This window comes from Sitophilus oryzae, unplaced genomic scaffold (assembly GCF_002938485.1).
Source record: "Sitophilus oryzae breed Bouriz unplaced genomic scaffold, Soryzae_2.0 scaffold_227_pilon_pilon, whole genome shotgun sequence".
In the NCBI taxonomy this organism is placed as follows: domain Eukaryota; kingdom Metazoa; phylum Arthropoda; class Insecta; order Coleoptera; family Curculionidae; genus Sitophilus; species Sitophilus oryzae.
Window position 1 is genome coordinate 1,416,093 of NW_022146782.1, and position 27,820 is coordinate 1,443,912.

The following is a 27,820-nucleotide window of genomic DNA, read 5'->3' on the forward strand; positions in this document are numbered from 1 at the left end:
AATGTTGTCAATATCTTTCTGTGATCTTTTTGATGTAAAAAGCTTGATTATTCTTCCAATATTTTACTTATAGTGAGGTAAGTGCAAGCAGTAGCCATAACTACATCCTCACTAAGGTAACAGAGGCTTTGGGGCCTTTGGCCTTTTTGAGGCATATTTAATGCACTTCTTACACGAGAACTACTAGTAGGAGTGAAATTATCTCTTTTAATAGCTGTTAACCATTTTTTAAGAAGCTCGTCATTTTTGGGTAATATAAAAGCAGAAACCTTGGGACCCCCCCTATAATTCTCGTGACAATTTGGAACAGAGAATGTAAAAGGTATGCTGCAATAAAATGTTAATACCTACCCTTTAATACCTATCTTTTGATTATTGTAAGTAACCATTATAAAGTATCATGCAGACTGACGATGAAGGCTTCTTATTCATTTAGGTGTAATATCTTGATAAATACTTCTAGTTCTTATAAAAATAATTAATAATAGAGGAGCATGACAAGCACAAAAGTTTGAAGTTCCCTATGTGGAATGTCTGGTTTGGATTTTTATTACACTGTTATTTTATCACAATTTTCTGATCACACCATGCACTGAACACTAAGAACTAAACAAACTTGTTGCAGAAGCACAATAAACTAGAGATAATTAATTATTTCTGGTATGCAATCGGAACGAGAATTTATATTAATGCGCTGCCTTCACCGCCATATTTGCCTTGCCCATATCATGTTGAGTGGCCTTGAGTTGAGGTGGTGCTGGTCAAATCAAATCACAATGTTGCCAGTTGTTGGCTGGCGCACGAGCACGGTTCTGCAATGTGATTGGGCGTATTTTTCATACGTCATGAATTGGCACTTTAAAATTATTTCAAATTAAAGCAATTTTGAGGGCATATAAAAAAATTATTCAATGTCATGGAAGCTGTTGCTAAGATATTTTATTAATTTTAATTGTATTTTTTAGACGTTGAAACCACTAATTTATTCCACTAATTTCGAGGTTTTGTATATAACTTTAATATGAAATAAAACCATGCTAATATTAAAAAATACTATATTTCTATTGTTATATTCAAAATGGCAATTTACATCAATTCAGTACGTATACACATCATTAGTAAAGAGAAATAAATATAAAAATAAATAGACCCAAAACCAGAAATTCACTCCCAAATGTCGCGACGGTTTTTTTATAAAGATAAAAAAATCGTCGCCAGCTATTTTCGAAAGAATTTTTCAAATTCTTTGGAAAATATGTTTAAAATCAGTCAGTTTACGAATATGCCTAAATTAAATCTAATTACATCAGAAATGTCTGGCCTATATAAGATTTTTTTAGGACGATTGATTCGAGTATCGAGGTTTCTACTCTTAATTATAATAAAATCTATAATAATTTAAAGCCTGTATCAAACGTCGAAAGCTTTTCTTCTTCTGTACGATACACTTTTACTTTCTACTGGTATTTCCCATCGACTGGTTGGCAGGACGTAACCTGCGCAGTGGGAAAGCTTAAATGTCCTTTCACATTGCCTGAAAGAAAACAGAAAAAAATATTAATTCTCGTAGGATTATAATAATTCAACTAAAATAATTTAAACCAAAAAAAAGGTGTGGTCTGTGAAAGAAAAAGAATTAAAAAAAATCAAAAAATTAAGAAGAAAATAATTAAGAATTTATTAAAATAAAAAATTAAAAGCAACGAAAAAAAATGGGTAAACATTTTAGTATTTTATCTATAAAACACAATACAGAAGGTTTTACATTAATATATTCACGCTAATTGAATTCCGAGGTAAAAGTCTCTGGGCACTCCACTAATCACTAATTTTACACTATACAGGGTGATTCAGATTTTACTAGAATAACTTCAGGTATCGATAGAACTAACCGAAATAATGATAGTTTGTATTATAAACCATACACCAAAAACGCTTCCGCTGGGAGTAAAATGGCGCTAAAATTTGAATTATTTTTCGGTTTTTATTTTATTACTCGTAAGACAGAGGATCTAAATACGCAAGTGTTTGGTTAAATGCTAAGGGCAACGGGGCTGATATGTGTGAAAAAAATTGGATTAATTGCTATACAGGGTGTTGTTTTTATGAGTGTCAACTACAAGGAACCTTGTAGAACTTTTTTGTCGCACGCCACTGAATAAATTTGTATTTTTTTCTGATACCTTGCGTCTTTTTACTAACTTTTCTTGTTCCTAAATTTTTTTGATATGTCGCTTAGTTTTCGAGATATTCCACAAAATTCCAGATATAGTAAGACTATCATGGAAAAGGTTCAAAACAAAATGACACTGAAAATTGACATGTTTTTAATGACAAGAACGACGAACATTTAACAATAAAAATACATTTTTTAAACCACAACAACAAACTTACAATAAGTGCTCGAAATGCATTCCTCCAGCCTCAATACATTTATTGCACCGACGAATCAATGTATTAACCGCTGCTCCAACTGTAATTTTGTATTTTAATTCTGTATTCTTTCAATTAATTCATTGCGGGTATTTATTGGTGTTGCATAAACGATATCTTTAACATGACCCCAAACATAATAATCGAGGGGATTTAGGTCCGGTGAACGTGCAGGCCAAGCCAGTGGCCCCTCACCGGGAATTAAATTCTGACGGTTGTCGCGTAGACGTCCTATCCATCGGTGAGGATAATTTTCGTCCAGCCACTGTCGCACTTGCCGTCCAGAGTGTGCAGGAGCATCGTCTAATTGCATCCAATTTTCTTCACGTAAATTTAATGGAACGTCTTCAAGAACTTCAGGAAGAAAGTTTTCCAGAAAACCATGGAACAAATTGGCATTTAAGCGAGGAGGGAGAAAATGTGGCCCACACAGATTATTACTTATAACGCCAATCCACACATTTGCACTGAACTCGTGCTGAAATGAAGATTGCCTAATAGATCTAGGATTTTCGTGATCCCATACGCGGAGATTATGATAGTTCACGACTCCAGCTCTCGTGAAATTAGACTCATCTGTCCACAAGACTTTGTGCAGAAAATGTGGATTTATTTCGACAGACTCCAAAATCCATCTACAAAATGTAAGTCGTTTTCAGCATCTTCAGGTACAAAGCCTTGGACAGGCTGTAAATGGAAGGCTTTTTGGTGATCTTACTTAAGAGCTGTAAAAACCTTAGATTGGCATACACCGAGTTGTCGGGCTGCTTGGCGTGTACTCATTTTTCTATTAATGTCGAAGACTTGAAGAATTCTGTTGTTATCTCTTTGACGACCAATGCGATTTTGGTTATTAGGAACGCCAAATCCATGTTCATGAAAACGACGATGTACTTCTACAAAAGTGTGGGAGTGCGGAACTCTTCTGTTCGGAAACCGTAGACGGTATTCTTCAACGGCATTTGTAAAAGTTCTGGGCATCTTTTTGCACAATAAACTTCACAACTAAAGTCACAAACAACAATGAAATTTATTTTGACTTGAGACAGTTTACGCTAGGATGTGTTTTGTTCTCCAAGGCATGCTGCTAATTATGTAACATTTTTGGAACGTAACTGAGCTATGTCCGGAATTTTATGGAATATCTCGAAAACTAAGCAACATATCAAAAAAAATTAAGAACAAGAAAAGTTAGTAAAAAGACGGAAGGTATCAGAAAAAAATACAAATTTATCCAGTGGCGTGCGACAAAAAAGTTCGACAGGGTTCCGTGCAGTTAATACTCACAAAAGCAACACCATGTATAGCAATTAATCCAATTTTTTTCACACATATCAGCCACGTTGCCCTTAGCATTTAACCAAACACTTGCGTATTTAGATCCTCTGGCTTACGAGTAATAAAATAAAAACGGAAATATAATTCAAATTTTAGCGCCATTTTACTCCAAGCGGAAGCGTTTTTGGAGTATGGTTTATAATACAAACTATCATTATTTCGGTTGGTTCTATCGATACCTGAAGTTATTCTAGTAAAATCTGAATCACCCTGTATAAGTAACATTTAAATACCTAGTGATTTGCCAATAAGCAAAATCTTGAGGACATTGGTACATGAAACCTTCCAATCCTCTAGCATTTCTGCGACATTTAACAAACTGTCTTGAACAGTCTGTGGACTCTAACTCATGAAGTCCTTCTCTAGGACACAGAGTTTGGACTGATGGCACTAAAACCTAAAAACAGTTATTTTTAGGATACAATCAAATAATAAACTCACCGGCAAAAAAAACCGGCCACTAAAAACTAGTCCCAATTTCAAAGTTGGATTTCTCGCGAACCACTTATTAGATTTTGATGATTTTTTTTTAAAATTGTAAATTAACTCCTTCTTAACGGATGCTACGTCAGAAATTTCTATTCCGAATTTATTTTGAGCATGTACAGGGCACAACAATAAGACAAAGTTTTTTGCCCGAACTTTGTAACACCCTGTAGGGTGTAGCAGCTGTAGTAGCTATTGCTAAATCAAATCACATTGTAGCCTCATATTTTGTGAGCATTTTTTTTTTTAATCACGACATTATCTCTGTTTTTATTGGAGATATGCTGCTTTAAAACGAACATCTCGGAGTTTTATGTGTAAATAATCAAGGCATCATAGACGAAAAGGGATTTATGAATATTTGCAATATGACAACGACGGTTGTCAAATTCAAAAATGCCATTATCTGTGACGGATGTTGCTCGTATTGTGGCTCAGGGGCGGGAAAGTGAAATAGAAAAAGCGGTTCCACCGTTTCCACGGAAATCTCAAATAAAATAGTTCCAGCTCTAGCCACTAGGTGGTAGTGCAATTAATTTTTAGGTTAAGAAGTTGCTACTAGTTATTGGCAGATGGCGTTAAATCAGAATTTTTTTTTTAGTTTCCATAGTTTCCAACGGCCATTGTCATATTATTGTCAAATTCTCAAAAAATATTGTCGTTGTCATAACGCCAATCATAATATTATCAAATAAATGACACAAAACATCCCCCTTTAAAACTTTTTCTTTAATGGCCATAAGCGGGAGTAAAAGACCAACCGCCCGAACAAACACTAGAGGCGCCACCGGTCATCAAATGGTGTAAAAATTGCGAAAATTTAATCATCTAATTTTGACACAAGAGGTCGCGCTTAACTTTTTCAATTTTAATTCAATATTCATTGTTTTCAAACTATATTATTAGATTTTGTTGTATTTTGTGAATGTATAAATGTTTTCTTAGTATAAAGTTGCATTATAGTAATTTAAATTATATTACATACATATTTAAGATTCAAATATTATGACATATATGTCAGTTGCCGTCTAAAATGTCATCTTGATAAAAAGTTAGTTATTGTCAAAAGTAGTTAAAATCATGTTAAAATATTAAAATTTACAAGTTATAATTAGATATTTTATATTATTTCAACAACAAACACAAAATAGTACAGCGTAATGTTGATATGCAGGTCTAAAACAAAAAGTGCCGTTATATTTTTCAGTTTTCGTTGTCAGCTGCGGAAGTTTCAGTGATTTTAGTGTTGTCGGATATTTTTATTTGTGAAATAGAAATATTGCGTTTGGATTGAAAAACTAAAAGTGGAAGTTTTATTGCAATGTAAGTAAGCGTTTGTCCCTTTTATATTTTACTTTTTTCATACCTAAGACAAATATACATAAAATGAAATTTTATAATATAAAAAATTTATTTTTTTCCTGTAATCCTATAATTGACATAATTGTTATGTAATATGTTCCATTTAAATGTAATATATTACTTTACAAATAAAAAAATGTAAATTTAAAAAATATATTAAAAATATATACAGGCATTAATTGAAATTTTTTGAGTGCGAACAAACACGAGAGGCGCTTTATTATTTACTTTCATTTCTTAACATGATAGACCAAGTTCTAAAGGGGGATGTTTTGTGATAAATGATTATCAAAACGTTTTTCAAACTATAATTTGTTATATGTGTTGTGTATGTGTTTTAATTAGACAATTCCTTTTGTTTGTGGTCCTAAAAATATAATGTAAGTCTTTTATTTTTGCCATCATTTAAGTACCTATTTATATTTACTCTATTTACAAAACTTTGGGCGTATTACGTTGGTCTTGTTTTATTATAATAAATGATGTTTAAATATTTGACTTATAAATAAAAACTTTAAATAATAAATAATATTTCACATGTTTGGCTTTAATTTTATTTAATAATTGTATAAATTATACTGTTAAATCTTATTTTTTACACATAACAACGATACTTGTTATTAGTATTGTTGAATTTGTGTAAAAAATAAGATTTAATAATCAAATTTAATTATTTTAGAGTAAAATTCAATAAATACGCTCATTTAAAAAGCCCGCGCTTCGATCCATTTAAAACAAGCCATACTCAATAGATGGCGCCACTTCTGTAGGACCATTTTTCAGTATGGCAGAGTCCATTCTTTTTCTAGCTAGGTATATTCTTTGTTGTGGCTTTAATTAAGGATGGCCGAAGTTAAACGTTAAATCACAGAATATCTAGCTACGCAACAGAAGCCTCGTTACATGTAAAAAATCGTAGGTCTCAAAAGGAGACAGGCTTTTAAAGCCTGTCTCCAAATCAGATATTTTGATGCGGTAGTTTCACTACTACATAACAGAGGGCGATAAATTTAAAAGAAAACAGTTTTCTACAAACGAAATTTAAAAGAATTTTATGCAGTGTTGCCATTGTGTAATTTATATTGTAATACTTCCTGATAAAACCTACGTTCAAATTTGCTACATCTTACTACTATTATGACACCACTTCCTGACGTTCGATTGTGTTCATACCGTATGATCGGGAAAAAACGGCGTTAGCGATGGCTATGAAATGAAAATCGCTGTCATTTTATGTGTAAATTTATATGGGAAATGTCATCGATCGTCTTTTCCCAGCCAACTGGACGCCGTTTTTTCGGTATCATACGGTATTTGATATATACTTGCGTATTTTTCATGACATTGCAATATTATGGTACCATGAAGCATATCAAGTGATACCGTAATATAGTATCATATTACGATACATGGCGTTCGATTGGGCTTAAACTTGGTATATTTATATTACGTATTTTCAGTGACATTGTAATATTATGGTACCATGAAGCATATCAAGAGGTACCATAATAGTACCATATACGATACCATTTCCTGGCGTGCGATTGGACTTATACTTGGTATAGTAAGTATCTTCAGTGACATTTTAATATGATGGTACTATGATGCATATAAAGTGGTACCTTAATATAGTACCATATTACGATACCACTTCCTGACGTTCGATTGGGCTCATATTTGACTATACTTGCGTATTTTTGATGATATTACAATATTATGATACCATGAAGCATATCAAGGGGTACCATAATGTAGTACCATATTACGATACCATTTCCTGTCTTTCGATTGAGCTCATATTTGATTATACTTGCGTATTTTTGATGACATTGCAATATTATGGTACCATGAAGCATATCAAGGGGTACCATAATGTAGTACCATATTACGATACCATTTCCTGGCGTTTGATTGGGCCCAAATTTGATATACTTGTGTTTCTTTATAAAGATTTGTTTAATTAATAACTTTAATTTATTTTACGAATTTTAATTTATTGTACGATGTCGTGACAGCAACTTTTATGCCGAACTAATATATTATTAATTGTACCTGTGTCACTTTTTAAAATCTACCTAGGGCTATATAAATAACATGACAAACAGAAAAAAATTGTTATTATAGTATTTTTTTAGTCAATTAACATTTTTTGTACTGCATTTTAATAAATCATTTCCATTATTATTAAACGTATATTTCATTACTAACGTTTCAGCATTAATATATATCACGATCAATCGCCCTGTATATTATTAATTTTAAAAGTAATTAAAGTTATTTGCTTAGTTAACATAATAAAGTAGTGTATATTAAAAATGTATTTTGAGAGCATATGTTTTCTAATTTATTTTTTTATTTTTATTAATTTATTCTAATTTTAAAAGCCAAACGAATAATTAATATAAGTGTATCTGACAAGAAACGAAGAATAGAAAGAAATTATTATACACCAGAAAAAGAATGGGATGCCAATTAAAGTCCGTTTGAATCTGGCAACTGTGCATATTTTGCCGAGCTTGAAGGCCGTCGACGTGCTGTCGATCTACATCGATCCAAAACCGAAAGTTGAACATTTCCAATTATATTCTGATTATGATATTGTCGCGCCATCTAGTATTCTATTTGTGCAATTTTAGCTCTTTCATTTCGAGTATTTTTCTGTTGCGTAGCTAGATATTCTGTGGTTATATGTACGATACCCTGGGTATACCTCGAACAACAGTCCAGGATGCCTGGAATCGGTATATGGAAACGGGAAATTTCACCAAGTGGGTTCTTGGAAGAAAACGGAAGACAAATGCAATTGACGACCGCTTTATTATTCTGAATACTTTACGAAATCGTAGAATTACAGCGTTTCAGAATCAACATCTGCTACAAGCCGTGCGTAGAACTCAAGTCAGTGAGAGAACAATCCGAAGAAGACTCAAAGAAAACAGCTTGTCTGCAAGGAGGCCTGCCACAGGACCTCAACTACTTCCAAGGCATTGTCGAGCACGTCTTCAGTTTGTGCGTTTACATGTGAATTGAGATATTGAGTAATGGACTAAATCTTTTTTGGAGGCGGTTGTTATAAAGCAGCGTAGTTCCAATACAAACAGAGATAATGTCGTGATTAAAAAAACAAAATGCTCACAAAAGATGAGGCTACAATGTGATTTGATTTAGCAATAACTACTACAGCTGCTGCACCCTACAGGGTGATACAAAGTTCGGGCAAAAAACTTCGTCTCATTGTTGTGCCCTGTATATGCTCAAAATAAATTGGGAATAAAAATTTCTGACGAAGCATCCGTTAAGAAGGAATTAATTTACAATTTAAAAAAAATCATCAAAATCTAATGAGTGGTTCGCGAGAAAACCAACTTTGAAATTGGGACTAGTTTTTAGTGTCCGTTTTTTTTTGTCGGTGAGTGTAGTATATTACTGGCGGAATCGAGTTTATATCCAACTTTCTGTACAAACTGGTAGAAGCAATCTGTCCTGTACAAGTTTGGTTAGTTTCGTTCGTTGGAAGACACTGAATCAACTTGTCGTCATATATCGTTCCTAAAAGATATCATTAAACAACACAAAGTTAAGAAATTTAATTAAAAAGAAAACGGTACCTTCAGGACAACTCAAAACTAAGACCTTATAATCGTGAGCGTTACTACCAGAAGTGCATTGATAGAACAGATTACAGTATTTAGGATGCCTTCTGAAGCCTGTAGGACAAATCAATGCCACCTGGTCCCCTTCCAATTGTCCTATTGGACATGGTTCCCTTTCAGTGCCACTACCTGAAAAACAATACATTTATCAGTAAAATGCGTAGGCTTTTAACTACAACCATTTATCTGAAAATATGCCCCAACATGAAACAAAATGAGTTAGTAAATGTTCTTCATGATGGAATACCAAGAATGGTATTTTGTGGTAGTCACAATTCTTTTGTTTCACAGTTTACCTGCTTCAGAAGCAGTACTTTCATCCGACGAGTCAGTGCTAGTAACAGGTAAAAATTCAGTAGTACTGTTTTCAGATTCAAATGGAGACATGGTGTCCGTATTTACAGTACTTTCCGTAGGATTATTTGTGGAAAATTCAGTGTAGTGTTGTGTAGTGTATTCATTAGTGGTCATATCGGTATGATCTGTATAAATATAATTTAAAAGTATTTAAGGTGTGTAATTTAAGTAAAAAAAATAGTGCTAGAACAGAGAATTAACATAACTCTAACACAGAGTACACATTTTACTAACCATGTTAGCATCGTCAAGCAAATAAGTAAAACTTATTGTACTTAATCAGTTTTTTCTAAAATTTTCGAAACAGTTATAAAAAAACGTTTGTTAAAATTCTTTCTAAAATTTAACATAATATCAAAAAATCAATTTGGTTTTTCAGAAGGCAAATCAACACAGGATGCCGTTCATGCATTGACATCATCAATCTATGATGCTCTAGACTCGAGACATCGAATCCACTGTATATTCGTAGATCTCGCTAAAGCATTTGATACGGTAAATCGGTCTAATCATCTGCCTGCGCTCCTCCTACTTATTCTAAAATGTTGGCGTGAATGACAAAGACAATACTATATCGCGTTTCTTTGATTGATTCGTTTTTATGCGTCAATCCATTGGTGTGCTTGCAGTGCGACCAATGGGGCATTCCTGTTTATATTTATAACCAAATATATGTTTTGACAGTTAAAACAACAAATTACAACAGATTATATATTGATTATTATATGACTTGAAACACCACGGCAATGGAATTAAGTTTTATGTGACCTTGAACAGATTAGTTCACATGGTAGCGACCGATGAATTACTCCCAAACATTCGTGGCTTTTACTATAGACAAATTAGAGAGATATGGAATACGAGGAAACAGCCTTAGTATTTTAAAAAGTTACCTTATGAACAGATCACAATATGTTAATTTGGGAGATATTAATAGCAAGCCAGGAAGGATTGAGTATGGTGTACCAAAAGGCACTGTGTTGGGTCAAACTAAACAAAAGCAGAAATTTTTAGCTACGCAGATGATACAGCGATATTTTATAAATCTAACTCTTGGTCGAATTTGAAAAGATTAACAGAGGAACACTTTCAGACAATTAATACCTGGTTTGTCAAACAAATAACAAATTAACATTAAACTTCGACAAAACCAAATTTATATCCTTCTCTATTTATAAAAATAATGAACCAGATTGGGACAGATTACAAATAACCAATAATAACGTAATACCGGAATGTGATTTTATAAAATATTTAGGGGTTACAATCGACAAACATCTTAAATGGAATATTCATATTAATAATGTAACTAAAAAATTGCGAGGATTGTTGCCGAAATTTAATTATTTGAAAAGTTATTTGGACGTCAAACAGCTTAAAATCCTGTACTCATCCCTTGTACAATCTCATTTGACATATGCAATTCTAGGGTGGGGTGGTGCGGCTGAATGTCATTTAAAAAGCTTGTATTCTGTTCAAAAATGGTCCATAAAAATTATTTACAATAAAAAGAAAACTTTCTCTTCAAACGTTCTCTTTAAGCAGGCGCATCTAATGGATATACGTCAGCTATACTGCCTAGATGTTATAAAATTCATTTATCAGGGGAAAATATCTATTGAATATGCTGACCATGAATATGAAACTAGACATAAGGCGTATAAGTAGATATGTATACGCTAGTATAAGATCTTCAAAAATTTTTGCACCTCGATTATATAACGTCTCAGCAACCTTCCTAAAGGAAGTTAAAAATTACTCTGGGTTTAAAAAAGGGGTATGCAAATGGATGGTTGATCGAGGTAGAGATATATTTAATGACCTAGTTAACTTAAAATATACAAAATAAATTTTCATAAGTGCCAGTGAACATTATATATTGTAATAATTAAATTGTATTCCTTTCCACATACAAGTAATTCTATTACTTTGTAGCAATTCTTTTAACGTTTATTTCGATTCTTAAAATTTAAATTTAGCTTTAGTTAAATTGTACCGTATGATCGAATAAAAACGGCATCCAGTTGGCTTGGAAATGACGATCAATAACATTTCCCATATAAATTTACATATAAAATGACAGCGATCTTCATTTTATAGCCATCGCTGACGCCGTTTTTATTCGATCATACGGTACTTGGATTTGATCATACGGCATTGGATACTGTACTATTTTGTATCTATCTTAATTTCAAGAAAAAATGTTTAATAAACGTAATTATTATTATTTTTTATCAAAACAAAACTTACAAATTTCATTCATCTGCTGATGATGCCAACATACAAGTTCATACCAAACAAACTTTTAGTCACGTGATTAAGCTTGACCGGCACAGCGTTGTCCACTTTTGTATATTTTCTTTGAATCAAAATAGTTTAGAAAAGAAAAATAAATTAATTATAAATATATAAACAGTTATTATTTACATCAACAAAGCTCACTTTCTTAACAGCACTTAAAGGACACAACGCTTTCCCGTTCAAAATATTCTAATAAAGCTGCGATCAGTTTTTTACGGCTATTATTATTATTTTAAGTTATCATGTACACTTTGCACTAAAAAAGGTTCTAAAAAGAACAATGTTCGACTGCAAGGTCTGCTAGTAAACATTTTTAATCTTAATGTAATACAAAAGTAAAGGTACGTTCAGACTGAGAGCGTCGAGCGTCGCGTCGCGTGTGCGTCGCGTCCGCGTGTCGAAATGGAATCAATTCACTTAACTTAAATTAGACCGTTCAGGCAGACAGCATCGCGTTTGGCGTTGCGCTAGCGTCCGCTGAGCGTCGGGGTTCGAGTTCAATGCATGTACCTTAAGTGACAAGACGAATGGCAATGTCAGGAAATAAATAAATAAATGCGGCAACTTGACGTTTTTTACAGCAGAACTACCACCTGAATCCCCAGCGCGAAATTTAAATTTCAGTCAGTCAGCAAGGCGCCGAATATGTCCGTAGCAATATCAGCAATGAATTTAAAAATCGCGCCCTCGATTATATAACTAAAAGTTTAATTGATATCGAATATATTTAGCAAAACGTGCATCTAGAGTTGAGGTAAGTAGTAAATTTGGTGTAAATTTAAAGGGTATTTGTGTAATTTTTATCTATACAATTTTTAATAAGGAAACACATTACCTGGTACGGTAGTACTACTACCAAATGTAGTTATTTCTGGTGTAAAAGTAGTGTAGCTGTTCTCAGTGGTAAAAGATGTACTCATAGGAGTTGTTTCGAATATGTTAGTAGATTCAGAAATATTAGATCCAGTGGTATAATACAGAAACGTTGTACCTTCTTGCATTGTACTACTTTCATTAGACGTATCATTTATATTTGTAGTACGATCAGTAGAGTAAATTGTTGAAAATTCAGTATAATGTTGTGTAATTTGTTCAGTAGATGTTCCAGGATATGTTGTATCTGTATTTGATGTAAGATCTGTATAAATATAATTAATACTATTATAGTTTTCTCATAAGTAACTATTTTCGTTGCGCAAACTTAGGATATGTTACCTTGAGTTGGAGTAGTACTATATAAACTATTATTGTCTTGCTTGAAGGTAGTAAAGTATGTTGATTCTGTTTGATATTCAAATGTAGTACCTTCTGTAGTTTCACTTAAAATAAAATCTGCAGAAACGAAATATCACCTTAATAATATTTGTTATAAATATGAACTGATAGAAAAAAGTGTGCAGTTGGTTCGAAGAAAAATGGTAATGATCAGTGATAATAGACATGCTGAATTTTACTGATATATTTTACCTCCTGGCGTGGTACTATATTCTGGTTGTTCTGAAGACGCATATGTGTTAGTATTTTCAGAATCTACAGTACTCTTTTGAGTAGTAGTTTGATCAGTATTATCTAACTCTGTTGTAGTGCTTTGTGAGATAAGCGTAGTACTAATTTGGTAATTTGATGTTGTAGTTTCTTGAGTACTAGCCGAATCTAAATAAAATAGTTTGATTAACGTAAGTTTGAATGTAAGTAGTAATGAAAACATAAATCTGATAATTTAAGTGAGTGATATGGCTTATAGTATAATTTTTGAGTTTATTATTATTAGTAAAAACATAAAAAATGAATTTTCAATGTTCGTGTGCAGGTATTACATGCAACACATGCCATGTTAGCCACAAAATGTTAAGTCAATAGACACTTGTCACGACATGTTCATGTTACCTATTGTTGTATCAGTACCATCCGTACTAAAGGTAGTTTCAAAAGTTGATGTAGGTGTTTGCGAAATATCATTAGTGGTTAACTCGGAAAAAGTTTCAGTTGTTGGTGTGATTTCTCCAAAAGTACTATCTATAGAAATTTTAATTTTAAATATAATATTTTAGATTTAAGGTGCTTATAGATGATGCGTGCAAATTCCATGACAAAAAAAGATGGTGTGATACCAATTTTGTGCGGATAAAAACTGAATTACCTTGTGTAGTACTACTCTCAAAAGTGGTACTTTCCCCTAAAGGTGTAGTTGAACTTTCCAAATTTGTACTACTTTCAGTATATTGCGTATTATCAAATATGGTTGTCTGACCAGAAATATCTGTAGTGTAATCAGTTATGCTCGTTTCTGTAGTACTGCTCTCACTATAGGTACTACCTACAGAATATAAACGTTTAAAATTTCAGTAATACTTGCATTTGAAATAAGATGAATCTTATTCATCACAAAACTTCATTACCTTCTGTCGAGGATTCACTTTCAAATTAATCAAAAACTCGTAATACAAAACCAAAAACCAAAATTTTTGTTATAAATATGAACTGATTGACAAAAGTGTGCAGTTGGTTCAAAAAAAATGGCAATGATCAGTGATAATAGACATGCTGATTTTTACTGATATATTTTACCTCCTGGCGTGGTAATATATTCTGGTTGTTCTGAAGACGCATATGTGTTAGTATTTTCAGAATCTACAGTACTCTTTTGCGTAGTAGTTTGATCAGTATTATCTAACTCTGTTGTAGTGCTTTGTGAGATAAACGTAGTACTAATTTGGTAATTTGATGTTGTAGTTTCTTGAGTACTAGCCGAATCTAAATAAAATAGTTTGATTAACGTAAGTTTGAATGAAAGTAGTAATGAAAACACAAATCTGATAATTTAAGTGAGTGATATGGCTTATAGTATAACTTTTGAGTTTATTATTATTAGTAAAAACATAAAAAATGAATTTTCAATGTTCGTGTGCAGGTATTACATGCAACACATGCCATGTTAGCCACAAAATGTTAAGTCAATAGACACTTGTCACGACATGTTCATGTTACCTATTGTTGTATCAGTACCATCAGTACTAAAGGTAGTTTCAGAACTTGATGTAGGTGTTTGCGAAATGTCATTAGTGGTTAATTCGGAAAAGGTTTCAGTTGTTGGTGTCATTTCTCCAAAAGTACCATCTATAGAAATTTTAATTTTAAATATAATATCTTAGATTTAAGGTGCTTATAAGATGATGCGTGCAAATTCCATGACAAAAAAAGATGGTGATACCAATTTTGTGCGGATAAAAACTGAATTACCTTGTGTAGTACTACTCTCAAAAGTGGTACTTTCCCCTAAAGGTGTAGTTGAACTTTCCAAATGTGTACTACTTTCAGTATATTGCGTATTATCAAATATGGTTGTCTGACCAGAAATATCTGTAGTGTAATCAGTTATGCTCGTTTCTGTAGTACTGCTCTCACTATAGGTACTACCTACAGAATATAAACGTTTAAAATTTCAGAATACTTGCATTTGAAATAAGATGAATCTTATTCATCACAAAACTTCATTACCTTCTGTCGAGGATTCGCTTTCAAATGTAGTACTTTGCAAATTAGGAGTTGTTGAAGTGTCAAAATCAACTGTGCTCTGAGTGTATGGTGTAGTAGTTTCACTAAATATTTCAGTAGTGTAATGAGTATATAGTGTTTCAGTTGTACTCTGGGTGTTATGATTAACATCTGCAGAAAACTATATTAATTGAGTTTAGCTTCAAAATAGTAAAGGTCCTTTAAAATTTCAACGTTGCGTTGGTTACCTTCAGTAGTAAAACTATCAAATGTTGTACTCTCCGAATCAGTACTTCCTGTTAAAGTTGAAGTTTCAAAAGTTTGTGTAAAAAGTGTGGATGGTGTTTCGGTGGAGAAATAAGTAGTATTTCCTTCGACATCATTAATATCTGTAGAAGACGATTATAAAAATAATTATTGTATTGATTCTCCAATACTAGATATATTTAAAATGTAGAATTTTTTGTTACCTTCGGTTGTAATAGTGTTAGTAGACGTACTACTGTCATATATAGGTGTGGTAGAAGCATCTATATCTACTGTGGTTTGTGTGGAATGTGTGTAGTCTAGTGTAGTTGTTTCACTAGGAAGTGTTGTAGTTTCGTGACTAGAAATTTCAGTTAGTGTTGATGTCGTTTCGCTTGTAATACCTATACAGAATTGAATTGCTTAACTATGAATTTTAAATTATATAAAATAAAGGATGCTTTCTGGATAAAGCAAAACATTTTAGTGATTCCGGAGATTATAAAAACTTTCTCTAATCTCTAAAAGAATTATGAACTGAAATGTTTGACTTTAAATAAGTTAATAATTAAGTGTTAATAATTAAAAAAAATACACAAACACAGATTTTAGCACTGTTGTGATGAAAAGTATAAGTTGTGTGTTATACAGTTTAGTGTGGATTTATACCTGTAAGAACTATATGCTTTTTTCTGAAATATATAAAACCATACATAGAAATACATACGCATAAAAAATATAGAATCATATTAAATTTAAGGATTAATAATTTTTATTATATTAATTCAATATTATACCTGGTGTAGTTGATTGAACTATTTCGGTATTTGAAGGCAAAGAACTCTGTAGTCCGTTAGAAAGAGTAGTAGATTCGTTGTCGCTTCCAGGAGATACCTAGATTTAAAAAAAATATATCAATATTTAATTAAAAATCCACCTAAGAAACATTATATTACCTCTGAAGGAGTCGCTGAGTAACACTGCCCTTGGACAGCCCATGGGTAGTTACAAGTCAATCTCTGTTGGTCCCAAACAGTTCCAGAACCACACGAGAATTCGTGCTTCGTGTAACCACCAAGATGGCTTCCTACGCACCTATAAAATTTAGAACAGTTCTGGGCATCTCCTATAAAACCATCTTGAGTGCAACCATAAGATCCTGAAGGAGTATTACTTGATGATAACCCAGGTGCTGGTTGATTGCTTGGGGAAGTTGGATATTGAGATGTTCCTTGTCCTGGCTGGTTAGCTCCTGTGCTTGGGTAGCTTGGAACTATATCAAAAAAAAATTGCTATAATCTTGATGGTTTTTGCGAAATGTTTGACTTCACCTGACGATGCTTGGTAGCATTTTCCACTAACTGCATATGGATAATTACAAGAGAAACTACTCTGATCCCAAACGGTTCCCTGAGCACAATTATACTCGTATTTTGTGAAGCCTGTTTGTCCGTTTCCAACACATCTGAAGAATTTATTGCAATCTGTTTCGTGCCCGACGAAGCCTTCACTGACGCAATTATTTTGAACTATTTGTCCAGGTACTGTGTAGTTGTTGTCGATAGTTTGATTATTACAAGGTGGATTATAGCCTAGAAATGTTTTATTAAAGTCCCAACTTTAAGTAAGTTAATAAGTAATTGACTTACCTGAACCGTCTGGTTGATATTGGCTTCCAGGTCGTTGCCCACTCGGTTGCTGACCTGCAGGTAGATATTGGCCACTAGGCTGTCCACTTCCTGGTTGATATTGGCTTCCAGGTTGTTGCCCACCGGGTACCTGACCTTCAGGTACGTATTGGCCACTAGACTGTCCACTTCCTGGTTGGTATTGGCTTCCAGGTTGTTGTCCACTCGGTTGCTGACCTGAAGGTACATTTTGACCACCAGGCTGACCACTTCCTGGTTGATATTGGCTTCCAGGTTGTTGCCCACTTGGCTGCTGACCTGCAGGTACATTTTGGCCATCAGGCTGACCATTTCCTGGTTGGTATTGGCTTCCAGATTGTTGCCCACTCGGTTGCTGACCTGTAGGTACGTATTGGCCACTAGGCTGTCCACTTCCTGGTTGGTATTGGCTTCCAGGTTGTTGCCCACTCGGCTGCTGACCTGCAGGAACATATTGGCCACTAGGTTGTCCACTTCCTGGTTGATATTGGCTTCCAGGTTGTTGCCCACTTGGTTGCTGACCTGCAGGTAGATATTGGCCACTAGGCTGTCCACTTCCTGGTTGGTTTTGGCTTCCAGGTTGTTGCCCACTCGGCTGCTGACCTGCAGGTACATTTTGGCCAGCAGGCTGTCCACTTCCTGGTTGGTATTGGCTTCCAGGTTGTTGCCCACTCGGTTGCTGACCTGTAGGTACGTATTGGCCACTAGGCTGTCCACTTCCTGGTTGATATTGGCTTCCAGGTTGTTGCCCACTTGGTTGCTGACCTGCAGGTACATTTTGGCCACCAGGCTGACCACTTCCTGGTTGATATTGGCTTCCAGGTTGTTGCCCACTTGGTTGCTGACCTGCAGGTACATTTTGGCCACCAGGCTGTCCACTTCCTGGTTGATATTGGCTTCCAGGTTGTTGCCCACTCGGTTGCTGACCTGCAGGTAGATATTGGCCACTAGGCTGTCCACTTCCTGGTTGATATTGGCTTCCAGGTTGTTGCCCACTCGGTTGCTGACCTGCAGGAACATATTGGCCACTAGGTTGTCCACTTTCTGGTTGATATTGGCTTCCAGGTTGTTGCCCACTTGGTTGCTGGCCTGCAGGTACATTTTGGCCACCAGGCTGACCACTTCCTGGTTGATATTGGCTTCCAGATTGTTGCCCACTTGGTTGCTGACCTGCAGGTACATTTTGGCCACCAGGCTGTCCACTTCCTGGTTGATATTGGCTTCCAGGTTGTTGCCCACTCGGTTGCTGACCTGCAGGTAGATATTGGCCACTAGGCTGTCCACTTCCTGGTTGGTATTGGCTTCCAGGTTGTTGCCCACTCGGTTGCTGACCAGTAGGTACGTATTGGCCACTAGGCTGTCCACTTCCTGGCTGGTATTGGCTTCCAGGTTGTTGCCCACTTGGTTGCTGACCTGCAGGTACATTTTGGCTGCCAGGCTGACCACTTCCTGGTTGATATTGGCTTCCAGGTTGTTGCCCACTTGGTTGCTGACCTGCAGGTACATTTTGGCCACCAGGTTGACCACTTCCTGGTTGATATTGGCTTCCAGGTTGTTGCCCACTTGGTTGCTGACCTGCAGGTACATTTTGGCCACCAGGCTGACCACTTCCTGGTTGATATTGGCTTCCAGGTTGTTGCCCACTTGGTTGCTGACCTGCAGGTAAATATTGGCCACTAGGGTTTTGATTGCCTGATTGTCCATTTTGTGGTATTCCAGATTGAGCATTGTAACATGTACCATTTACAGAATAGGGATAGTTACATGCTTGAATATTTTCATCCCAGACAGTTCCTTCTCCGCAAGTAAATTCATGTTTGATGTATCCTCCTAGACCATTTTCTACACATCTATAAAATTTCTTACAGTTTACTTCGTCCCCAACAAAACCGGCTGCTGCACATTGATCATTGACCAATAACCCAGGTTTTTCAGTTGTTGGTATCTGGCCAACTTGGTTTTGACTTGTTCCACTTTGATTTTGACTAGATTCAGTTTGTTGACTTGAACTTTGATTTTGAATACTGGATTGATTTTGCGATGAACTCGATTGTTGCTGGTTTGATCCCTGATTTTCATTTGTGGATTGATTTTGATTTGATTGCTGACTTTGACTAGTTTGGTTTGATGTATTGTGACCTTGGCTCGATCCTTGTTGATTCTGTCCACTTCCTGGTTGATATTGGCTTCCAGGTTGTTGCCCACTCGGTTGCTGACCTGCAGGTACATATTGGCCGCTAGGCTGTCCACTTCCTGGTTGATATTGGCTTCCAGGTTGTTGCCCACTTGGTTGCTGGCCTGCAGGTACATATTGGCCACCAGGCTGACCACTTCCTGGTTGATATTGGCTTCCAGGTTGTTGCCCACTTGGTTGCTGACCTGCAGGTACATATTGGCCACTAGGCTGTCCACTTCCTGGTTGATATTGGCTTCCAGGTTGTTGCCCACTTGGTTGCTGACCTGCAGGTACATTTTGGCCACCAGGCTGTCCACTTCCTGGTTGATATTGGCTTCCAGGTTGTTGCCCACTCGGCTGCTGACCTGCAGGTAAATATTGGCCACTAGGGTTTTGATTGCCGGTTTGTCCATTTTGTGGTATTCCAGGTTGCGCATTGTAACATTTACCACGTACAGAATAGGGATAATTACATGCTTGAATATTTTCATCCCAGACAGTTCCTTCTCCGCAAGTAAATTCATGTTTGATGTATCCTCCTAGACCATTGCCTACACATCTATAAAATTTCTTACAGTTTACTTCGTCCCCAACAAAACCGGCTGCTGCACATTGGTCATTAACCAGTAACCCAGGTTTTTCAGTTGTTGGTATCTGGCCTACTTGATTTTGACTTGTTCCACTTTGATTTTGACTAGATGCAGTTTGTTGGCTTGAACTTTGATTTTCATTATTGGATTGATTTTGCGATGAACTCGATTGTTGCTGGTTTGATCCTTGATTTTCATTTGTGGATTGATTTTGATTTGATTGCTGATTTTGATTAGTTTGGTTTGATGTATTTTGACCTTGACTTGATCCTTGTTGATTACTAGAACCTGATTGTTCTTGATTACCAGTGTTTTGATTACCTATTTTTAAAAAATAATTAGAAAAATTAAAATTATTTTTGGGGAATTACAATTCTTCTTACCGGGTGGTAATACTCCCGGTTGGCCTATATAACATCTTCCTGTAACAGCATAGGGATGATTGCAAGCTAAAGAATTTTGGTCCCAAACTGTATTTTCGGGGCAAGTAAATTCGTGCTTCATCAAACCACCTCGTGAATCGCTAACGCATCTAAATAAGACAAGTAATATAAATATAGAATAATACTATTTTAAATATGATTGATTTAAATATACCTATAAAATTTTTTGCAGTCTTGCTGATCATCGACAAATCCTTCTTTTGCACACAAACCATTAACAATTTGACCCGGTCTGGCCTCATACTGGTTACCTGACTGATTAGAACTTGAAGTCGAGCTAGATGAGCTTCCAGACGATCCGTTATTAGTAGACTGTTGCTGATTAGAAGTATTTTGAGTGCCACTTGAGGAACTACTAGATCCAAATTGTTGATTAGAGGAACCAGATGATTGATTGCTGCCTGATGAGCTTGAAGATCCAGATTGTTCGTTTGAGCTTGTAGACTGTTGATTATTGTTTGAACTGCTACTAGATCCAGATTGCTGGTTATTATTTGAAGAGCTACTAGACCCAGCCTGTTGATTTGAGCCTGATGACTCTTGATTACTGCCTGAAGTGCTACCAGATCCAGTTTGCTGGTTTGAACCTGACGATTGCTGGTTATTATTCGAAGAGCTACCAGATCCAGCCTGTTGATTTGAGCTTGATGACTCTTGATTACTGCCTGAAGTGCTACCAGATCCAGATTGCTGATTTGAACCTGACGATTGCTGGTTATTACTTGAGGAACTACTGGATCCAGTTTGTTGGTTTGAAGTTGAAGATTGCTGGTTATTATTTGAAGAGCTACTAGACCCAGACTGTTGATTTGAGCTTGATGACTCCTGATTACTACCTGAAGTGCTACCAGATCCAAATTGCTGGTTTGAACCTGACGATTGCTGGTTATTATTAGAAGAGCTACTAGATCCAGCCTGTTGATTTGAGCTTGATGACCCTTGATTATTGCCTGAAGTGCCACCAGATCCAAATTGCTGATTTGAACCTGAAGATTGCTGGTTATTATTAGAAGAGCTACTAGACCCAGCCTGTTGATTTGAGCTTGATGATTCTTGATTGCTGCCTGATGTGCTACCAGATCCAAATTGCTGGTTTGCACCTGAAGATTGCTGGTTATTATTCCAAGAGCTACTAGATCCAGCCTGTTGATTTGAGCTTGATGACTCTTGATTACTGCCTGAACTGCTACCAGATCCAAATTGCTGGTTTGAAGCTGAAGATTGCTGGTTATTATTAGAAGAGCTACTAGACCCAGCCTGTTGATTTGAGCTTGATGACTCTTGATTGCTGCCTGAAGTGCTACCAGATCCAAATTGCTGGTTTGCACCTGAAGATTGCTGGTTATTATTCGAAGAGCTACTAGATCCAGCCTGTTGATTTGAGCTTGATGACTCTTGATTACTGCCTGAAGTGCTACCAGATCCAAATTGCTGGTTAGAACCTGAAGATTGCTGGTTATTATTCAAAGAGCTACTAGATCCAGCCTGTTGATTTGAGCTTGATGACCCTTGATTACTGCCTGAAGTGCTACCAGACCCAAACTGCTGATTTGAACCTGACGATTGCTGGTTATTACTTGAGGAACTACTGGATCCAGTTTGTTGGTTTGAAGTTGAAGATTGCTGGTTATTATTTGAACCTTGTTGACCATATTGATTCTGGCTACCGCTTGATTGGTTATTTGAACTAGTTCCTATATAATATTTGTGCTTTATTACATAAGTGCTTGATTATTTATTATATACCAGCAAACATATAACTCACATGCTTTACTGTGTCATGCGTGCAAGAACAATCACAACCTATATACAAAAACCTCTCTTACTCATCCTTTTTTGTAAAATAAAGACAGAAATCTTATGCCGTTTACTTCCTTACCTGAATTTTGATTTGATGACGATGATGTAGAATTTTGATAACTAGAACTACTACTAGAGGATGAGCTTGAAAAGGAACTAGAATTAGAAGCGCTACTGGAAGAGGAACTAGAACTATTTAGTGCAGAAGAATTTGAAAAAGATGTGCTTTGGTGCGAGGTGCTTTCGAGTACGTTAACATCGTCTCTAAGAATTAACTGACCACCATCCCGTTCTTCGGTGCAATCCAATCTAGAGGTCGCACTGGGGTAGTTGCAAGAGGTTGAGGATGGATCCCAAACAGTCCCTAAAATAAATTAATTAGACTATAAGAGAAATTTATTTGATAGAACTTACCAGGAGCACAAGTAAATTCGTACTGGATAAATCCGTTTTGTCCATTATCAACGCAGCGATAGAACTTTCGACAGTTTACTGTATCTTGTCTGAATCCCAAAGCGGTACAACGATTCGGAGCTGGAGCTTGAGTACTGTAAAAAGGTTGTTCACTGCGCACTGGTGGTTCGTAAGTCGTACTGAAGGTTTGAACTGAATTACCCACGAAATTGGCTTAAATATAAATAACATCGTTAAGTAAAATCTGGTGAAAATGAAGTTTATGTATTTATATTCACTATCAGCTAGTCATCTTTGCTTGTTTTTGAGTATACGGCAGATGAAACTGTAGTCTGACTATCTGATTTATCCTAATGAAATATAGTAATTAAATAAAATTTAATTTATTTTACCTCCACATTCAACACGGCTACTGGCATAAGGATGATTACAAACAGAGATTGCTGGATCAAAAACTGTTCCATTGGCACATTCGAAAGTGTAAGCTACGAACTGATTGTACCCATTTAATGCACATCTAGAAATTTACATTTACGTTTACTTTAACAATATTAGTTCACAATAATGTATATGTACCTGTAAAATAAGCTACAATTTCTTGAATCCGGGTACAATCCTTCTTTTTGGCATTGATAGGGGGCGCCATAGGGTTGAATTTGCCTGGAGTTGCGTGTTAGAGGTTCTAAATCGAAATCGTAATCGAAAAATGGAAAATCTGAAAGAAAAAAAAAATATGTCGGTACTGGACAGTAATTAATTCTGCTTGCGTGATTGCAGATATATTAACTAATAAGTATAAATATGCCATTAACAAGCGTGATTAATGTTGGGCCTAAAAAATACGAGATTGACTACTATAAATTTTCGAGTTATCGCATGCTGCAAGCGAGGTATTTCATCTCGATGCAGCGTCGGGCTCATTAGAGAGCAAACATTATTCTCAGACCGATGTTCGGTAGCTCGTAAACTTCCAGAGTTATGCAAAAAGAAGACGGTTTCTTTAGATTTACAAGCTGAAAAGGCCTAGTTTACATATAACCTTAAAGATGGGAATAGTACGATAATAATACTAATAATAATGAAAACTACGGGGTCTCTTCAGAATGTACTTTATACAGAATTTTTTCTACTAAAATTGATACTAGCGGTGGCCGTGACTCAGGAGCAAGTGTGTCTGCTTGCTACTCAAGAGTACCGGGTTCAATACTCAGCCCGTATTGTAGTATCTATACTAATATATAAAATCCTTAAGTGACTGACATACTGATTAATGACGATCCTGCTCAAATCACTCAACGTAAAAAACTCAATTTTGGCATACAGGTTGATTCTAGGAATTTCAGTTCCGAAGAGGGTGAAACCACCCCTCAAATATTACAATATTTTTTATTTAAAAAACGGTCAAGTTACCGAAAAAACGCTAAACACGTATATTTTATTTTGTTTTTTACATATTTTAAGATTTTTTAAAAATATATACAGGGTGTTTCAAAAAATCTGGTCATCGATTAATCACGATCCTGCTTAAAGCGCTTGACGTAAAAAGCTGATTTTTGGAAAACAGATTGACTTTAGGGTGTAGATGTTCGATAAGAAGGGATTTTTCGAAACTCGAATTCTAAGGGGGTGAAACTATCCCTCAAATATTGAAATATTTTTTATTTAAAAACCGGTGAGTTTTTCGGAAAAACTCTTAAACACGTATATTTTATTTTGTTGTTTTACATATTTTAAGATTTTTTATAAAATTATACAGGGTGTTTCATAAAATATGACCATTGAGTAATCACGATTCTGCTTAAACTGCTTGACGTTTAAAGCGAAAAATTAAGATTTTTGCCAAACGGATTGACTGTGGGGTGTAGAGGTTCGATAAGAAGGGGTTTCTCGAATCTCAAATTCCAAGAGGGTGAAAACGCCCCTCAAATATTACAATATTTGTTATTTAAAAAACGGTTAGTCTTTCGGGAAAACGCTTGGACAAGCATAATTTATTTGTTTTTTTTTACATATTTTGAAAATTTTTAAAAAATCATACAGGGTGTTCCAAAAAGTTGGGTAATTTCTTAACCACGATTCTGCTTAAACTGCTTGACGTAAAAAGCTTATTTTTGGCAAACGGATTTTTCGAAAGTCAAATTCCAACGAGATGAAACTACCCCTCAAATATTACCAAGTTATATAATAATATCGCCATATTGTTTTTTCTCATGCTGACATTAATGTGAGAAAATTTTATCCAGTTTGTATGTTAATGGAAATTCTTGCTTTGCTTTATCATCACCATTACAAATGATTAATTCGACGCGAACGAAGTCGCTGGTACACGCTAGTATTTTTATATAAATAAAAATATTTATTTATCTAAATAGAACGACCATCGAGCCGTCACCTAAAGGAAGGCAATGGCAAACTACCTGTTTTTATTTTACTGCTAATTTAATGATGCAGTACTAAAACCAACAACAGGTTCTACTCACTGTTGTCATCAGAGATACCTGTAAAAATATTATAACGCTCATAATAATTAACAAGCGTAAGAGATGCACTCTGTATAAACTAATTTTTAATAAAAGACGCACCTACAAACATATATCGGGTTTGTTTTCATACAGATTTGAATTACGCGCGCAGACACTAACACAGCGTGAAGTTTTTCTTTTATGACCGACAATATTCATACGGCAAAAGGTGGGTGATTTTTCTCCGCCGTTGTGAGAAAAATCGGGCGAATTTATGGTTGAACAGGGTCCGCCTGACACCTGTTGCTGCAGTATTCCTGCAGAAAGGCCGCGAGAGGGGGGAGCGGAGGGAAAATAGAGGCAATCCCGGCAATGCCGTGTTTCGCGTCCGATTTATGACATTGTCCGTCCATATTTACGATTATCGTTCGCATCGGATGCAAATGGCAACAGGGAGACGACCCGAGCGTGTGTCTGCAGCGTTCAAAACTCGAACCTTGAATTCTATTAATTTACAGAAAAAGAAAATGCACACACCGGAAAAATCTAGGGATATCATTTTATATATATAATAAATGTTTTGAATGAACAAATATTTGTAGGCCGATTTTTTCTACTTCGATTGAAACGAAGTAGTCACACTAGTTATTTGTAAATTTGGGATATTTGCAGAAGTATTTGTGCATTTTTTGTCAAATGTATAAAAAGCACCTAGCATCAATTGTTCGAATTTAACCTGTACTGGCTATGTTTTTATGATAACTGGCAAGAATTCATTCAAATAACTCTGTTTAGTATTAAACGACATTATGGAGCGTAGACATCTTAACAGAGACGAAATGCTAAGGGCCATGGGTATGCTCGAAGCTGGAATGCGCCAAATCGACGTAGCTAGAGCATTAAATACAACGCAAAGTGTAATATCGCGATTAAGTACACGCGATTAAGTACCGTGAAAGTGGTGATGTTGCTGAAAGGCACACAGGGCGACATCGCATTACTACCCCTCAGCAAGATCATTTTTTACAATGAAATGCTCGACGCCGACTCACTCAACGCCGAGATCATGTTCAGTGGTCGAATGAACAATGGGTCAATGTTCTCTTCACGGATGAGTCACGCTTTGGAATTCATCCGGATTCGAGAAGGCTTAGGGTATGGAGAGAACCGGGAAATCTTATTCGGTTGGATCATGTTCAGGAAGCGCACCCTTATCAAGGTGGAACAGTTATGGTCTGGGGAGGAGTCCAGTTAGGCCGAAAAACCGATCTCGTTTTTCTTGAAAGGTTTCTAACAGGAATCACATATCGTGATTTAATTCTTGAGTCTGTCGTGTTACCATATGCCAATGATTTTGGGAGGAACTTCATTCTCATGCATGACAATGCACGGCCTCACACAGCCAGAGTGGTAAGTGAGTTTATCAATGCTCATCAATTAAACATCTTACCCTGGCCGGCACAATCTCCTGATCTCAACCCCATCGAGCACGTATGGGACGCGGTCCAAAGAAGAATTTTGAGAATGGGTATGCCCCGTGAAACTCGTAGGGATCTGGTTCGGGCCGTGAATGCAGCGTGGCAGGCTGTACCTCAAGAAGAGATCGACAACCTGATCAGGAGCATGGAGTGATTAAGTAAGGCTTAATCTTTATTAAGTTATTAAGTAAAAATGGTTTTATCTTTTTTTTTTTAATTCACAGTTTAGAATAAAAAAAATGTGTGTATTTTTTTGAGTTCAATAAAAATCAAGGTAAATTTGAAAAATTCGGTAAATTTCGCATTTTTATTTCCAATACGTCCTGTAAACTATTTGTTTATTTTAATTTTATTATATCAGAAATGCAAATAATAAAATTACTGACGATGGCTGGATAAAATTGTAATATCCCTAGACATTTCCGGTGTGTGTATATGAATACAGATAATATAAACAAAACCACAATGTCGTGGTTAATTACCAATAATTAACGAGACTATTCGTATAATTTAATTAAGTTACCACTTTTCCTGACGCTAGCCAAATAAAAATAAGTAAAAAAGTTCTTAGTAATGTATGTCCTAAAATGTTTAGTTTCGGACATATAGGATGTAGAGTTTTCATTTTTATTTTGATTTTTTCCAAATAATTTCTGATGTAACTTTAATATTTGGATGAAAATTGGTGTCTGTGAATTTTTTGAGATGAGAAATTTGATTTTGATGTCAATGTGACTCCTACTTGAGGAAAAATTTATTATTAATTTAAAAAAATAACTATATACATAACGTGTTTATTTTTTGTTAATAATGACATGTATTGATTATTTCCATTTTAAATATCTTGAGAACAGTTGCTCGTAGCGATTTTTACCAAAAGACCTTTTTACGTAAAAAATCGAATTAGAAATGAAACTTCTACACCCTGTATCTCCGTAACTAAGCATTTTAGGACATACCTGCATTTATACGAACTTTTTTACTTATTTTTACCTGCATAATATGCTGCCGAATTTTCCGGAATACCGTTCGGACCACCCTGTATATTCCTTATCAATTTGATCAGCGTGTGCTATTTTTGGTCATACTTATTAAGCTCAAAACCTTATAATGTATTTT

At 35.4% G+C, this 27,820-nt stretch overlaps 1 protein-coding gene across 15 annotated transcripts in view; it reads right to left on the minus strand.

Annotated features, from left to right (window-relative positions):
- Positions 1-1,041: 1,041 nt before the first annotated feature.
- LOC115884269 (hornerin-like) overlaps positions 1,042-27,820 on the minus strand; it is a 68,832-nt gene continuing 42,053 nt past the window's right edge. The window contains exons 3-29 of one of the 15 annotated variants that reach the window (XM_030902797.1): positions 23,338-23,476; positions 23,154-23,278; positions 22,762-22,974; positions 22,427-22,711; positions 22,182-22,241; positions 20,702-21,326; positions 20,488-20,636; positions 17,321-20,425; positions 17,003-17,263; positions 16,628-16,944; positions 16,469-16,565; positions 15,896-16,075; positions 15,674-15,814; positions 15,429-15,596; positions 15,171-15,347; positions 14,919-15,047; positions 14,499-14,684; positions 14,071-14,247; positions 13,818-13,946; positions 13,398-13,583; positions 13,146-13,262; positions 12,766-13,068; positions 9,569-9,754; positions 9,228-9,401; positions 9,047-9,168; positions 4,005-4,168; positions 1,042-1,534 (exon numbers count right to left, since the gene is read on the minus strand). In XM_030902797.1, coding sequence (XP_030758657.1) covers positions 1,411-1,534; positions 4,005-4,168; positions 9,047-9,168; positions 9,228-9,401; positions 9,569-9,754; positions 12,766-13,068; positions 13,146-13,262; positions 13,398-13,583; positions 13,818-13,946; positions 14,071-14,247; positions 14,499-14,684; positions 14,919-15,047; positions 15,171-15,347; positions 15,429-15,596; positions 15,674-15,814; positions 15,896-16,075; positions 16,469-16,565; positions 16,628-16,944; positions 17,003-17,263; positions 17,321-20,425; positions 20,488-20,636; positions 20,702-21,326; positions 22,182-22,241; positions 22,427-22,711; positions 22,762-22,974; positions 23,154-23,278; positions 23,338-23,476 — 8,039 coding nt within the window. In that variant the 3' untranslated portion in view covers positions 1,042-1,410. Of the gene's footprint in view, positions 1,535-4,004; positions 4,169-9,046; positions 9,169-9,227; positions 9,402-9,568; positions 9,755-12,765; positions 13,069-13,145; positions 13,263-13,397; positions 13,584-13,817; positions 13,947-14,070; positions 14,248-14,498; positions 14,685-14,918; positions 15,048-15,170; positions 15,348-15,428; positions 15,597-15,673; positions 15,815-15,895; positions 16,076-16,468; positions 16,566-16,627; positions 16,945-17,002; positions 17,264-17,320; positions 20,426-20,487; positions 20,637-20,701; positions 22,242-22,426; positions 22,712-22,761; positions 22,975-23,153; positions 23,279-23,337; positions 23,477-27,820 lie in introns of all 15 variants that reach the window. The other 14 variants (XM_030902788.1, XM_030902798.1, XM_030902792.1 and 11 more) reach the window with 14 other exon arrangements.